The sequence below is a fragment of the Heterodontus francisci genome, chromosome 13 (assembly GCF_036365525.1).
Source record: "Heterodontus francisci isolate sHetFra1 chromosome 13, sHetFra1.hap1, whole genome shotgun sequence".
NCBI lineage: Eukaryota > Metazoa > Chordata > Chondrichthyes > Heterodontiformes > Heterodontidae > Heterodontus > Heterodontus francisci.
The window spans coordinates 42,218,221-42,235,199 of NC_090383.1; the positions used below are offsets into that span (position 1 = coordinate 42,218,221).

At 45.4% G+C, this 16,979-nt stretch overlaps 1 protein-coding gene across 15 annotated transcripts in view; it reads left to right on the forward strand.

Moving 5' to 3' along the window:
- The window catches only part of dop1a (DOP1 leucine zipper like protein A), a 555,441-nt gene that overhangs the window by 375,242 nt on the left and 163,220 nt on the right, over positions 1-16,979 (forward strand). For all 15 annotated transcript variants that reach the window (XM_068044706.1, XM_068044708.1, XM_068044707.1 and 12 more), the window contains one exon: positions 5,249-5,422. In XM_068044706.1, the coding sequence (XP_067900807.1) occupies positions 5,249-5,422 (174 nt within the window). The remainder of the gene's footprint in view (positions 1-5,248; positions 5,423-16,979) is intronic.

The following is a 16,979-nucleotide window of genomic DNA, read 5'->3' on the forward strand; positions in this document are numbered from 1 at the left end:
GTGTAAAAGGTGATTCACACTTCATTTTACAAATGAACCTTCATTTTTATGGTACCTTTCCTGACTTCAGGGCATTCTAATGTCCTTCAAAGACAATTTTTGAAGTTTAGCCACTGTTGTGGCTGTATAGGTAAACGTAGCATCCAATTTGCTAATAGTAAGGTGTCACGAACTGCAATGACATAAATTACCAGATCTCTCTGTTTTTAGTGTTGGTTGTGGGATGAATATTGGCTGAAACTCCACTGTTTCATTTCATTTATGTCCACCTGAAAGGGCAGATGGGGTATGAGTTTAACGTTTCATTTGAAAGACAGCACCTCCCGCAGTGCAGCGCTCTTTCAGTACTCCATTAATGTGTCAGCCTAGATTTTATGTTTGTCTCTGGAGTGGATTTCACCCCATGACGTTCTGACTCAGGCAAGATTGCGATGACTGATCCAAAGCTGACAAGTTGGAAATTGAATGAATAAAAATAAACAAATCTTACGTGTTTCATCAAATTGTTTTGTTTGACCAATGAATTTATTTAAGACTCAGTTTATGGTAAACAAAATTATAATGTAAAGCAGTAATCCAGGTTTCATTGATCAACTTGGCGATCCAGATGCATAACTTGTAAATAAGTTCAAACTTCTAGGGCATACATTAATCAAACTGATACTTACTTCCAGTGCCACGTGCTAGTGAGAGTAGAACTAGGAAGACAGGGAAGATCAATGCATGGCTTGAGGCATGGTGCAGGAGGAAAAGCTTCAGATTCTCGCGACAGGTGTTCTGGGGCAGGAAGCACCTATTCAAAAGGGATGGGTTGCCCCTCAACAGGACTGGGACCAATGTCCTTGCGGGGAGGGTTTAAACTAAATTTTCATGCGTATGGGCATCAGCATATAGAAGTAGAAATGAGGAATTAGGTGCAGAAAGGAATGAGAGTATTGGATAGTACCAGAGAAGGAAGTCGTACCATATTAGAGAGGAGCAGATGAAGAAGATATGAGGAATACAAAGACAGGTTTATGTCACACAAACATTTATGTAAACACACTAAGTGTGGTGGATAAGTTTGGCGAGCTCAAGCTCAATATAGCTGTGTGGTAATATGATGTGGTGGCAATAATGTAATGTGGCTTAAAAATAGTGAGGACTGAGCATTTAATATTCAAGGGTACAAAGGGAAGGAATTTTATGCTGGCGGCAGGGGTCTCAATGTTGGGGGAAAACGATGCCAAGATACCCCAGTCGCCTCTTTTCTGGTAGGCCTGCCGAATTGTAGTGTCAATTAGGCACTTGAATGGACAGCGGTGGGCCTTCCACAGGATTTAGGACCCCATTGTCAGAAGTCCTGCCCTTGGAGAGTTGCCAGCCAATCAGAGGCCGGCAGCTGCAGCGCAACCACAGATGCAGTGGCTGCTGCTGGAGACGACTGTACTGGAGGCCGAGGATTGTCGTTGGATCCAGACCTCAGATAGGTCAAGGCACGAGGGGTCTCATGGTGTGGGGGGCGTCATTGGGTGTGGGGGGGGGTGGTGGTCAGGGAGGGAGGTCGGCAGCAAGGGCAGGGGGTGGCTCTTAATGGCCCCCCCTTCCCGATGCCAGGTCCCTTGTTCAGGCGCTAAGTGCCTTTGAAAGAGGGGTCCGCTCACCCTGTGGTGGGAAGAGGTTGAGGGCCTCAGTTGGCAGCGTGGTGGGAAGGCTGTTCATAGGCCTTCCTGTCCCGGACTAAATTTCGGTGGAGGCAGGATGGTGACGAGAAACCCTCTTAACACCTCCAAACCTGCTGTGGGGGGGAGCAATAAATTCCCCCCACATAGTGTTCAGAAAAGATAGGGAAGGAGAAAATAGACGTGGGGTGGCAGTACTGATTAGGGAAGGCATTGTAGTGTTGGAGAGAGCAGATGTCCTTGAGCGTGCAAAGACAGAATCCATTTGGTTAGAGTTGAGAAGCAAACGGGAATGATCATGTTCCTTGGGGGTATTCTATCAGTCTCCAAATTGTGAGAGATGGAGCAAATCTGCAGGGAAATAACAGATGCAAAAACTATAGAGTGGTGATCTTGAGGGACTGTAATTACCCAAGTTTTGATTGGGATGATGTTCGAGTAAAGGGTAAGGAGTGGGAGGAATTTCTGAAATGTGTTCAGGAGAACATCCTTGACTAGTGGGCGGCGCAGTGGTTTGCACCGCAGCCTCACAGCTCCAGCGACCCGGGTTCAATCCTGGGTACTGCCTGTGTGGAGTTTGCAAGTTCTCCCTGTGTCTGCGTGGGTTTTCTCCGGGTGCTCCGGTTTACTCCCACATGCCAAAGACTTGCAGGTTGATAGGTAAATTGGCCATTAGCAATTTCCCCTAGTATAGGTAGGTGGTAGGGAAGTATAGGGACAGGTGGGGATGTGGCAGGGATATGGAATTAGTGTAGGATTAGTATAAATGGGTGGTTGATGGTCGGCACGGACACGGTAGGCCGAAGGGCCTGTTTCAGTGCTGTATCTCTAAACTAAACTAAACTAGTTTGTTCTCGGTCCAACTAGGAAGGAGGCATTACTGGTTCTCATGCTGGGAATGAGGTGGGCCAAGTGGATCATGTGTCTGGGGGAGCATTTGGGTAAAAGTGATCATTGTATCATAAGGTTTAGATTAGTAATGGCAAAGAGCAAGGAACAATCTAAAATAGATCTTCTAAGTTGGAAGAGGGCTAACTTCAATGGATTGAGAGGGGACCTAGCCAGGGTCAAATGGAACCAACGACTGATAGAAAAAACTGCAGTGGAACAATGGGTGATTTTTAAGGGGGAGATGTTTCAGGTACAGGCTAGGTACATTCCAACAAGGGCAAAAGGTAAGGGGACTAAAGCCTTGGATGACTAGGAAGATAGAGAATATGCTGAAACAAAGGAAGAGGGTGTTTGATGCATGTCAGGTGAATTCTCCAAGCCAAATACAGTATGTTGAGAGGGGAAGTGAAGAGGAAAATAAGACTGGCGAAGAGATGAGATGAGAATAGAATGGCAGTTAATATTAAAGGGAACCCAGAATCCTCTACTGGCATGTAAATAGTAAGCAGATATTAAGAGGTGAGGTGGGTCTTATTAGGGACAAAGAGGATGATATATGCTTTAGAGGTGCAGGACAAGGTTAGAATACATAATGAGTACTTTGTATTGATGTTTACTAAGGAAGAGGATGCTGACAAAATATCGGTAGAAGCAGAGATGGTAGAGGAAATGGTTCAAAATTGTTTTGAAGGATGCACTGGAAAGGCTGGCTGTGCTTAGTGTGGATAAGTCACCTGGTTCGGATGACTTGCATCCTCAGTTGCTCGAGGAAGTGGGAGTGGAGATAGTGGAAGGGCTCTTCAAATTTTCCCTAGATATAGGGGAGGTGCCAGAGGATTGGAGAGTGGCAAATGTAACACCCTTATTCAAGAAATTCTGTAAGGACATTCCTTGTAACTAAAGGCTGGTCAGTTTAATATCAGTGGTGGGTAAGGTTTTCAAACAATAATCAGGGAAAAAATCAGCAGGCATTCGGAGAGTTAATTAAGGAGATCCAGCATGGATTTGGATAAGGCAGATCGTGCTTGACTAATGTAATTAAATTTTTCGATGAAGTAACAGAGAAGGTTGATGAAGGGAAAGCAATGGATGTTGTCTGCGTGGATTTTAGGAAAGCATTTTAAAAGGCTGGTTAACAAACTTGAGGCTTATGGAAATGGAGGGTCAGTGTCAGCTTGGATCAAAAATTGGCTTAAGGACAGAAAACAGTGAGTCGTGCTAAATGATTGTTTTTCAGAATGAAGATTGGAAGAGAGTGGTGTCCCCCAAGGGTCCGTGCTCGGACCCACTGCATTTCTGATATATATGAATGACTTGGATATTGCAATAGAGTAAAATTTCACTTTTTTTTTTCGAGTTATACAGTACTGAAACAGGCCCTTCGGCCCACTGAGTCTGTGCCAACCAACAACCACCCATTTATACTAATCCTACATTAATCCCATATTCCCTACCACATCCCCACCATTCTCCTACCACCTACCTACACTAGGGGCAATTTACAATGGCCGATTTACCTATCAACCTACAAGTCTTTGGCTGTGGGAGGAAACCGGAGCACCCAGCGGATACCCACGCGGTCATAGGGAGAACTTGCAAACTCCACACAGGCGTTTGCTGATGATGCCAAACTTGGAGGTGTGGCAAAGAGTGAGGATGATGCCAATCAGCTGCAACAGGGCAGAGATAGGCTTGCAGAATGGGCAGTCAATTGGCAGATGGAAATTAATAGAGAGAAGTGTGAGGTGATGCATTTTGGCAGAAGGGGTGGGGAAAGGTCATATAGACTAAATGGCACAGTTCTAAAGAGTGTGCAGGGACAGAGGGACCTGGGGGTTCATGTGCCTAGATCTTTGGAGGTGGCAGGAAATATTGAGAGAGTAGTTAGCAAAGCATGTGGGATCTTGGGCTTCATAAATAGAGGTATTGAGTACAAAAGCAGGGAAGTTGTACAGAACCTTTTTAAAGCTCTGGTTAGGCCACAACTAGAGTCTTGTGTTCAGTTCTGGCCACCACACTTAAGGAAGGATCCTTGTGAGCATGTAGAGCAGATTTACCAGAGTGGTTTCTGTCTATAAGGGTGATGGAAGCAGTGAGGATGAATGATTTGAAAAGGAAATTGGGTGGGCACTTGAGGGAAATAAACTTGCAGGACTACGATGATAGAGCAGAGGAATTGGACTGATTTGGATGGCTGCACAGACAGCTGGCATGGACTTAATGGGCTGAATGGCAGGCTCCTGTGCTTTTATGTATCTGACAGTATAAATCTCCTGCAATAAAATATTTTTTTCTTAAATTATACAATAAACCATTCAATATCTTATGACATTGCACACAAGTGTTACTTTTAGGTGATGTGGGATGATAGACTGCTTATTTGAAGCAGGCTGTGCAGACTTAAGTCAGTTCCCATTACAAAGCTATACATTCTGACTGTATTTTTATGTTTCCACTTTAAATTCCTGTGTCCACATTTAAAATGGAAATTGCCTATGTAAACTTGCCATGTTGTAATTACATCCTCTCACCATTGATTATTCTGTACCCCTTCACGAGGGAAGAGAGGATCTCACAGTGTGATAGGTTTGCATGGGCAGTTTCCATTATAAATATCATAACAATTTATAATGGCAAGTGTGCACCAACATTTTTAATTTATTAATGACATAAATTGCCTGTCTTCCCTATTTCAGCTGATGGTTACTGTGGACCAGAAATATTTGTCTGAAGCAAGAAATGGAATTCTTTTTATCCTGTGTACGATCATGTCGTCTGTGAGCCTGCTGTGGGGAATCCTACAGGTTGCGGACTCAACTGAGAGAACTGTAGCTGCTTCTGCGGTGACTATCAACCTGGGTTCCACAAAGGTAGGTGAAATGTTGAGTCCCCAATTTATAGCCTTCATGAAAACATGCAGCCAAAACGGAAGCAAGCCATTTTGTGTCTACAGCATGTACTGTGGCATGGACTTGGTTTTATTTTCTCCTCGAATTAAAAACAGCCTTTAAGACTCTGTTTGAAAACAGTGTACCTTGAAGACTGAGCACAGGGTGCCAGCTGCACCTGTCCCTAGGCCACAGCAGGAGAGAGAAGTCACAAGGTGTAATGTTTCGATTTGACTGTGTGTGGAAAAACCAGTTTTGAGAGATTCACCAGCAAAGCGTGCTACTGAGGAGAAGAGCTGTCTATTTCTCAGCAGAAATTCTACAAGGAGCTACAGGCCGAGTTAATTGCCGAAGGAGAAAAAAGCCCCCTTTTTTTTTGAAGAGACCGTTTGTATTGCTGAAGTAAAGTTTTAACTGAGAGACAGTCGGTTTTAACCAGGGAACCATAGAAACATAGAAAAATTATGGCACAGGAGGTGGCCCATCGTGTTTGTGCTGGCCGAAAAAACTAGCCGCCGAATCTAATCCCACCTTCCAGCACCTGGTCCATAGCCTCGCAGGTTACAGCACTTCAGGTGCATGTCCAGGTTCCTCTTAAATGAGTTGAGGGTTTCTGCCTCCACCACCATTCCTGACAGTGAATTCCAGATACCCACCACCCTCTGGGTGAAAACGTTTTTTCTCTTATCCCCTCTAATCCTTCTACCAATCACCTTAAATCTGTGCACCCTGGTAATTGACCTCTCCGCTAGGGGAAAAAGATCCTTCTTGGCTACTCTATCTCGGCCCCTCATAATTTTGTACACCTCAATTAAGTCACCACTCAGCCTCCTCTGTTTTAAGGAAAACAACTTTAGCCGATCCAATCTTTCCTCATAGCTGCAACTTTCATGCCCTGGCAACATCTCCTCTGTACTCTCTCCAGAGCAATTATATCCTTTCTGTAATGTGGTGACCAGAATACTCCAGCTGTGGCCTAACCAGCGTTTTATACAGAACAAAGAACAAAGAAAAGAAGAACAAAGAAAATTCCAGCACACGATCAGGCCCTTCGGCCCTCTAAGCCTGCGCCGATCCAGATCCTCTATCTAAACGTCGCCTATTTTCTAAGGGTCTGTATCTCTTTGCTTCCTGCCCATTCATGTATCTGTCGAGATACATCTTAAAAGGCGCTATCGTGCCCGCGTCTACCACCTCCGCTGGCAACGCGTTCCAGGCACCCACCACCCTCTGCGTAAAGAACTTTCCACGCATATCCCCCCTAAACTTTTCCCCTCTCACTTTGAACTCGTGACCCCTAGTAATTGAATCCCCCACTCTGGGAAAAAGCTTCTTGCTATCCACCCTGTCTATACCTCTCATGATTTTGTACACCTCAATCAGGTCCCCCCTCAACCTCCGTCTTTCTAATGAAAATAATCCTAATCTGCTCAACCTCTCTTCATAGCTAGTGCCCTCCATACCAGACAACATCCTGGTGAACCTCCTCTGCACCCTCTCCAAAGCATCTACATCCTTTTGGTAATGTGGCGACCAGAACTGCACGCAGTATTCCAAATGTGGCCGAACCAAAGTCTTTTCAACTGTCTTATACAACTGTCTTATACAATACAGTTCCAGCATTACATCCCTGCTTTTTGTATTCTATACCTTGGCGAATAAAGGAAAGCATTCCATATGCTTTCTTTATCACTCTGTCTATCTGTGCTGCCATCTTCAGGGACCTGTGGATATGCACTCCAAGGTTTCTCCATTCTAACCCTTCTCAATATCCTCCCGTTTATGGTGTAGTCCCTAGCTTTGTTTGCCCTCCCCAAATGCATTACCTCACACTTCTCCAGATTAAATTCCATTTGCCACTTTTCCGCCCACTCAACCAAACCATTGATATCATTCTAGACTCTACAGCTATCCTCTTCACTGTTAACTACATGGTCAGTTTTTGTCTCATAAGCAAATTTTCCAATCATGCCTCCCACATTTAAGTCCAAATCCTATATACCACAAACAGCAAGGGACCCAACTCTCTCTGAATGTGTCTCTGTCTCAGCCTTGCTGGAATTCAGGATGGCTTTTTGTTGCACTACGTGACTATGGAGAGACCAGACAGATGAGGATGTCTCTAGTCCTGTCCTGCAACGACTCCCCCTTTGTTCCTCAAAACGATTAGCTTTTAAGGTGAATTTTTACAAGGGTTGGCTTCGCCCATGTGACTTCAGGTTTCAGTCCTCGCTGGGCTGTATAATGGCCTTGATGATGGCCCCATTCTGAGAAGATGAGGGTGATTCACACTCCATTGTAATGGAGGTTATTTGGAGCCAAGATGTCTGAGAAAGGCCTTGTCTCACTGTGTCTGAGTATAGCTTACATCCAGGTGTGATTATCTGTCACATTTCCATGAAAACAGGGCTTAATTGGTTTTCAGTCTTAGTGGACTCAGATGTGGATTTGAGTACAAGAGATGCTGAGGGTCATGTGTCTTGACCTCTACATTTTGTTGACAGCACATGTACCAGTCTCTTTAAAATTGTTCCAATTTTTTATAACTCTGTATTTTCATCACTACAGTTAGGATGAGGTGAGCAATGTGTCCAGGGGTCTTTTGCTGTCTTTACCTGGTCTTACTGTAACAGGGTTTAATTTTAAACACACTGTGTTTTGAGCTTCCCCTTTGTGGATCCTTGTTCATAACTTTCAATTACAAGGCAAAGAAATTAGCACAAACAAGCCTTTCTTTGGTTTAAAGAAGAAAGATGCAATTTATTAAACCTTAAACTCAAAATCTAATACCATTCACACCTATGGATATACGATGCACCCACGCTATCATGCACAGTGATATAAACTTGCAAATAGGGACAGAAAAGAGCAGAAGAAAAGATAAGTAGAACAGTTTGAGGCAATATCTGTTACTGTTTCTCGTCCTTGATTGAAGATATCGTCTTGCATTTCGTTGGGGCCCAGTAGTGGTCTTAAAACCTTGTTCACGTAGTCTTTGAGTTATACGGCACAGAAACAGGGCCTTCGGCCCATCGTGTCTGTGCTGGCCATCAAGCACCTATCTATTCTAATCCCATTTTCCAGCACTTGGCCCGTAGCCTTGTATGCTATGGCGTTTCAAGTGCTCATCTAAATACTTCTTAAATGTTGTGAGGGTTCCTGCCTCTACCACCCCTTCAGGCACTGTGTTCCAGATTCCAACCACCCTCTGGGTGAAAATATTTTTCCTCAAATCCCATCTAAACCTCATGCCCCTTACCTTAAATCTATGTCCCCTGGTTATTGACCCCTCCGCTACGGGAAAAAGTTTCTTCATATCTATTCTATCAATGCCCCTCATAATTTTGTACACCTCAATCATGTACCCCCTCAGCCTTCTCTGCTCCAAGGAAAACAACCCAAGCCGATCCAGTCTCTCCCCATAGCTGAAATGCCCCAGCCCAGGCAACATTCTGGTGAATCTCCTCTGCACCCTCTCCAGTGCAATCACATCCTTCCTATAGTGTGGTGCCCAGAACTGTACACAGTACTCCAGCTGTGGCCTAACTAGCATTTTATACAGCTCCAACATAACCTCCCTGCTCTTATATTCTATGCCTCAGCTAATAAAGGCATGTATCCAATATGCCTTCCTAACCACCTTAGCTACTTGTGCTGCTGCCTTCAGTGATCTATGGACAAGTACACCAAGGTCCGCCTGATCCTATGGTCCTACCATCCATTGTATATTCCCTTAGAGTCATAGAGTTATACAGCATTGTTAGTCCTCCCAAAATGCATCACCTCACACTTCTCAGGATTAAATTCCATTTGCCACTGCTCTGCCCATCTTACCAGCCCATCTATATCCTGTAATAAAAGCAAAATACTGCGGATGCTGGAAATCTGAAACAAAAACAAGAAATGCTGGATCCTGTAATCTATATCCTGTAATCTAAGGCTTTCCTCCTCACTGTTTACGACACCACTAATTTTTATGTCATCTGCGAACTTACTGATCATACCTCTTAAATTCACGTCTAAATCATTAATGTACACTACAAACAGCAAGGGTCCCAGCACCGATCCCTGCGGTTCACCACTGGTCACAGGCTTCCACTCGCAAAAACAACCCTCAACCATCACCCTCTGCCTCCTTCCACTAAGCCAATTTTGGACCCAATTTGCCAAATTGCCCTGGATCTCATGGGCTCTTACCTTCTTAACCAATCTGCCATGTGGGACCTTATCAAAAGCCTTACTACAGTCCATGTAGACTACATTAACTGCCTTGCCCTCATCTACACATCTCGTCACTTCCTCGAAAAATTCAAATCAAGTTTGTTAGACTTGATCTCCCCCTGCCAAAGCCATGCTGACTATCCCTGATTAATCCCTGTCTCTCCAAGTGGAGATTAATCCTGTCCCTCAGAACTTTTTCCAATGGTTTCCCAACCACTGATGTTGGACTCACTGGCCTGTAATTACCTGGTTTAACCCTCCTACCCTTCTTGAATAATTGTGCCACATTCGCTGTCCTCCAGTCCTCTGGTACCTCTCCTGTGGCAAGAGAGGATTTGAAAATTTGTGTCAGAGCCTCTGCATCTCCTCCCTTGCCTCACATAACAGCCTCGATACATCTCATCTGGGCCTGGGGATTTATCCACTTCTAAGCCCACCAAAACAGCTAATACTTCCTCCCTTTCAATGCGAATTTGTTCAAGTATATGACAATCCCCCTCCCTGATCTCTACACCTACATCGCCCTTCTCCATATTGAACACAGATGAAAAGTAATCATTTAAAACCTCACCTAGTGGTAGCACCACTACTGACCGAGCTTGCCAAGTCCAAAAGGACATAGCTGCTAGACTGGGTCAGCGGCAGGTGGGGAGGGAATAACATACTTGACCTCGTCCTCCCCAATCTACCTGCCGCAGATGCATCTGTCCATGACAGTATTGGTAGCAGTGACCACAGCACAGTCCTTATGGAGACGACGTCCCGTCTTCACATTGAGGATACCATCCATCATGTTGTGTGGCACTACCACCGTGCTAAAAGGGATAGATTTCAAACAGATCTAGCAATGCAAAACAGGGCATCCATGAGGCGCTGTGGGCCATCAGCAGCAGCAGAATTGTACTCAATCACAATCTGTAACCTCATGGCCCGGCATGACCCCCACTCTACCATTACCATCTAGCCAGGAGACCAACCCTGGTTCAATGAAGAGTGCAGGAGGGCATGCCAGGAGCAGCACCAGGCATACCTCAAAATGAGGTATCAACCTGGTGAAGCTACAACAGAGGACTACTTGCATGCAGAACTGGGTAAGTAGCATGCAATAGACAGAGCTAAGCAATCCCATAACCAACGGATTAGATCTAAACTCTGCAGTCCTGCCACATACAGCCGTGAATGGTGGTGGACAATTAAACAACTATCTGGAGGAGGTGTCTTCACAAATATCCCCATCCTCAACGATGGGGGTCGCCCAGCACATCAGTGCGAAAAATAGGGCACAAGCATTTGCAACAATCTTCAGCCAGAAGTGCCAAGTGGATGATCTATCTCGGCCTCCTACTGAAGACTCCAGATGCCAGTCTTCAGTCAATTCAAATCACTACGTGAGATATCAAGAAACAACTGAAGGCACTGGATACTGCAAAGGCTATGGGCCCTGACAATATTCCGGCAATAGTACTGAAGACCTGTGCTCCAGAACTTGCCACGCCCCTAGCCAAGCTGTTCCAGTACAGCTACAACACTGGCATCTACCCAGCAATTTGGAAAATTGCCCAGGAAGTCCTGTACGCAAAAAGCAGGACAAGTCCAACCCGGCCAATTACCGCCCATCAGTCTAGTCTCAATCATATAAAGTGATGGAAGGTGTCATCAACAGTGCCATCAAGCAGCACTTGCTTAGCAATAACCTGCTCAGTGATGCTCAGTTTGGGTTCCGCCAGGGCCACTCAGCTCCTGACCTCATTACAGCCTTGGTTCAAACATGGACAAAAGAGCTGAACTCAAGAGGTGAGGTGAGAGTGATTGCCCTTGATATCAAGGCAGCATTTGACCGAGCATCAAGGAGCCCGAGCAAAACTGAAGTCAATGGGAATCGGGGAAAACTCTCCGCTGGTTGGAGTCATACCTAACGCAAAGAAAGATGGTTGTGGTTGTTGGAGGTCAATCATCTGAGCTCCGCTGCTGGAGTTCCTCAGGGTTCCTAGGCCCAACCATCATCAGCTGCTTCATCAATGACCTTCCTTCAATCATAAGGTCAGAAGTGGGGATGTTCGCTGATGATTGCACAATGTTTCGCACCATTCGCGACAACTCAAATGCTGAAGCAGTCTGTGTAGAAATGCAGCAAGACCTGGACAATATCCAGGCTTGGGCTGATAAGTGGCAAGTAACATTCGTGCCACACAAGTGCCAAGCAATGACCATTTCCAACAAAAAAGAATCTAACCTTCTTACCTTCCTGGAGCGGAGCGGACCTGTGGGGAGAACGCCAAGAGCGGAGCCTATAAATTGAACCCGAGGATCGAGGCCCAGTCTCTTACCTTCCGAGAGCGGAGCGGATCTGTGGGGAGAACGCCAAGAGCAGAGCCTATAAATCGAACCCGAGGTTCGAGGCCCAGTCTCTTACCTTCCGGGAGTGGAGCAGAGAGCAGTTGGACCTCTTCCAGCGTGCCGGAGTTTTGAAAAAAAAAGCCAACAGTGACGTCACAGGAGAGCTGCAAGAGCTTGGTGAGTCACTGCTGTTAGAGAATAGCTCTAAGTAGCTGGGTAAGTATCTCAGGTAAGAAAAGTTTAAAGTTTCTTTCAAATATAGTAAGTAGTGTTTTTTTTTAGGGAGTTCTGTAGTAACGAGCAACAGTGAAGAAGGGCCCTAGAGTAACTGATATTATTGGATATTAAAGTCTTCCAGAAGGTTTAATTTAATTTAAAGGGTTAAGTCATGGCCGGAGAGCTCAAAGCCGTGGTGTGCTCCTCATGCTCCATGTTGGAAGCCGGCAACATTTCCAGTGCCCGGGACCAGCATGTGTGCAGGAAGTGTGTCCAGCTGCAGCTCCTGGAAGCCCGGGTTTCGGAGCTGGAGCGGCAGCTGGGGACATTGTGGAGCATCCACGAGGCGGAGAGTATTTTGGATAGCACGTATAGAGAGGTGGTCACACCGCAGGCTCAGACCCCACAGGCAGGAAGGGAATGGGTGACCACCAGGCAGAGCAAGAGGACTAGGCAGGCAGTTCAGGAATCTCCTGTGGCTAATCCCCTGCAAAACAGGTATACTGCTTTGGATACTGTTGGGGGAAATGGCCTCTCGGGAAAACAGCAACAGCCCAATTCGTTGCACCACGGTTGGCTCTGCTGCACAGGGAAGGAGTAAAAAGTGTGCGAATGCAATAGTGAAAGGGGATTCAATTGTAAGGGGAATAGCTGGCATTTCTGTGGCCGCAAAAGAGACTCCAGGATGGTATGTTGCCTCCCTGGTGCTCGGGTCAAGGATGTCTCAGAGCGGTTACAGGACATTCTGAAGGGGGAGGGTGAACAGCCAGTGGTTGTGGTACACATTGGTACAAACGACATAGGTAAAAAAAAAAAGGATGAGGTCCTAAAAGCAGAATATAGGGAGTTAGGAAGTAAGTTGAAAAGTAGGACCTCAAAGGTAGTGATCTCAGGATTACTACCAGTGCCACGTGATAGTCAGAGTAGAAATAGCAGGATATATCGGATGAATATGTGGCTGAAGAGATAGTGTGAGGGGGAGGGTTTTAGATTTCTGGGGCATTGGGACCGGTTCTGGGGGAGGTGGGACCAGTACAAACTGGATGTGTCACACCTGGGCAGGACCAGGGCAATGTCCTTGGGGGGGCTGTTTGCTAGAGTGGTTGGGGAGGGTTTAAACTAAAATGGCAGGGGGGATGGGAACCTTTGCAAGGAGTCAGAGGAGGGGGGATCAAAGCCAAGAACAAAATACAGTAAGGGGAATAAGAAAAGTGATAGGCAGAGAAATCAAGGGCCAGAATCAAACAGCGCCACAGTGAAAAAGAGTGGGAAGAGGACAAGTAATGTTAAAAAGACCTTTGTGCCTTAATACGCAGATACTTCACAATAAAGTGGATGAATTAATCGCGCTAATAGATGTTAAATGGGTATGATATCGTCGGGATTACGGCGACATGGCTGCAAGGTGACCAGGGATGAGAAATGAACATCCAGGGATATTCAGTATTTAGGAATGACAGACAAAAAGCAAAAGGCACCGGAGTTACATTGATGGTTAAAGAGGAGATTAACGCAATAGTGAGGAAAGATATTAGCTCTGACGATGTGGAATCTGTTTGGATAGAGCTGAGAAACACTAAGGGGCAAAAAAACATTAGTTAGTGTTGTATATAGACCCCCCAACATGGTGATGTTGGGAATGGCATTGAACAGGAAATTAGAGATGCATGCGATAAAGGAACATCTGTAATTATGGGTGAGTTTAATCTGCATATAGATTGGGCAAATCAAATTAGTTACAATACCATAGAGGAGGAATTCTTGGAGTGTATTCGGGATGGTTTTCTGGACCAAGACGTTGAGGAACCAAATAGAGAGGAGGCCATCCTAGACTGGGTATTGTGTAATGAGAGAGGAATAATTGACAATCTAGTGGTGCGAGACCCATTGGGGACGAGCGACCACAATATGATAAAATTCTTCATCAAGATGGAGAGTGACGTAGTTGATTCTGAGACAAAGGTCCTGAATCTTAGTAAAGGAAACTACTAAGGTATGAGGCGCGAGTTGGCGGATTGGGATGGTGGTGGATAGGCAGTGGCAAACGTTTAAAGAACTCGTGGATGAATTGTAACAATTGTTTATCCCTGTCTGGCACAAAAGTAAAACTGGAAAGGTAGCCAAACCATGGCTTACAAGGGAAATTAGAGATCGCATTAGATCCAAGGAAGAGGCATATAAATTTGCCAGGAAAACAACAGACCTGAGCATTAGGAGCAGTTTAGAATTCAGCAAAGGAGGAGCAAGGGATTGATTAAGAAGGGGAAAATAGAGGACGAGAGCCAGCTTGCAGGGAACATAAAAACTGATTGTAAAAATTTCTATGGGTATGTGAAGAGAAAAAGATTGGTGAAGACAAATGTAGGCCCCTTACAGTCAGAAACAGGGGAATTTATTATGGGGAATAAAGAAATGGCTGACCAACTTAATACATGCTTTGGTTCTGTCTTCACAAAGGAGGACACAAATATCATACCAGAAATGTTGGGGAACACAGGGCTTAGTGAGGGAGAGGAACTGAAAGAAATCAGTATTAGTAGAGAAATGGTGTTGGGGAAATTGATGGGATTGAAGGCCGATAAATCCTGAGGGCCTGATGGTCTACATCCCAGAGTACTTAATAGTGGATGCATTGGTGGTGATCTTCCAAGATTCTGTAGACTCTGGAACTGTTCCTACAGATTGGAGGGTAGCTAATGTAACCCCACTATTTAAAAAGGGAGGTAGAGAGAAAGCAGGGAATTACAGACTAGTCAGCCTGACTGGTAGTGAGGAAAATTCTAGAGTACATTATCAAAGATTTTATAGCAGAGCACTTAGAGAACAGTGGTAGAATCGAGCAGAGTCAGCATGGATTTACGAAAGGGAAATCATGCTTGACAAATCTACTGGAATTCTTCGAGGATGTAACTAGTAAAGTTGACGAGGGGGAGCCAGTGGATGTGGTTTATTTGGACTTTCAGAAGGCTTTCGATAAAGTCCTATATCAGAGATTAGCATGTAAAATTAAAACGCATGGGATTGGGGGTAGTGTTTTGCGATGGATAGAAAATTGGTTGGCAGACAGGTAACAAAGAGTAGGAATAAACAGATGACTGTATCGGTGCCGTTTCCTGCTCCCGCCCCGAACTAGAAAACTTTATCAACTTTGCTTCCAATTTCCACCCTTCTCTCACCTTTACATGGTCCATCTCTGACACTTCCCTTCCCTTCCTCGACTTCTCTGTCTCCATCTCTGGGGATAGGTTGTCTACCAATATCCATTATAAGCCCACTGACTCCCACAGCTACCTCGACTACACTTCTTCACACCCTACCCTCCTGTAAGGACTCCATTCCATTCTCCCAGTTTCTCCGTCTCCGACGCATCTGCTCTGATGATGCTACCTTCCATGACGGTGCTTCTGATATGACCTCCTTTTTCCTCAACCGAGGATTTCCCCCCACTGTGGTTGACAGGGCCCTCAACCGTGTCCGACCCATTCCCCGCACCTCTACCCTCACCCCTTCCCCTCCCTCCCAGAACCGTGACAGGGTTCCCCTTGTCCTCACTTTTCATCCCACCAGCCTCCATATCCAAAGGATCATCCTCCGCCATTTTCGCCACCTCCAGCGTGATGCCACTACCAGTCGCATCTTCCCCTCCCTTCCCCTGTCAGCATTCCGAAGGGATCGTTCCCTCCGCGACACCCTGGTCCACTCCTCCATTACCCCCACCACCTCGTCCCCGTCCCAGGGCACCTTCCCTTGCAATCGCAGGAGGTGTAATACCTGCCCATTTAGCTCCTCTCTCCTCACTATCCCAGGCCCCAAACACTCCTTTCAGGTGAAGCAGCGATTTACTTGTACTTCTTTCAATGTAGTATACTGTATTCGCTGCTCACAGTGTGGTCTCCTCTACATTGGGGAGACCAAGCGCAGACTGGGTGACCGCTTTGCGGAACATCTCCGCTCAGTCCGCAAGCAGGGCCCTGAGCTTCCGGTTGCTTGCCATTTCAACACTCCCCCCTGCTCTCATGCTCACATCTCTGTCCTGGGATTGCTGCAGTGTTCCAGTGAACATCAACGCAAGCTCGAGGAACAGCATCTCATCTACCGATTAGGCACACTACAGCCTGCCGGACTGAACATTGAGTTCAATAATTTCAGAGCATGACAGCCCCCCACTTTACTTTCATTTTTAGTCATTTTTAGTTATTTTTTCTTCCTTTTTTTTTGCATTCCTTTTTACATTTTTTACAATCTTTTTTTGCATTTATTTCATTTCATCTTAGTTTGTTCAGTTTGCTTACCCACTGTTTTTTTCAGGTTGTTTTTCTTCAGGTTTGCACTTGCTGATGTTCATTATTCAGTATATTCACACCTAATCTGTACTAATGCTTTGTCTTTCAACACACCATCAACATATTGTTTGCCTTTGCTCCGTGACCTTTTGGTCAGCTATGTGGCCTGGTCCAATCTGCACCTTCTCCTTTGTTATCTCTTGCCCAACCCCCACCTCACTTGTTTATAATCTGTGACTTTTCTAATATTTGTCAGTTCCGAAGAAGGGTCACTGACCCGAAACGTTAACTCTGCTTCTCTTTCCACAGATGCTGCCAGACCTGCTGAGTGAATCCAGCATTTCTTGTTTTTGTGTGTAGGAATAAACAGGTTTTTTTCCAAATGGCAGGCAATGACTAGTGGGGTACCGCAGGGATCGGTGCTACGACCCCAGCTATTCACAATATATATTAATGATTTAGATGAGGGAACTAAATGTAAT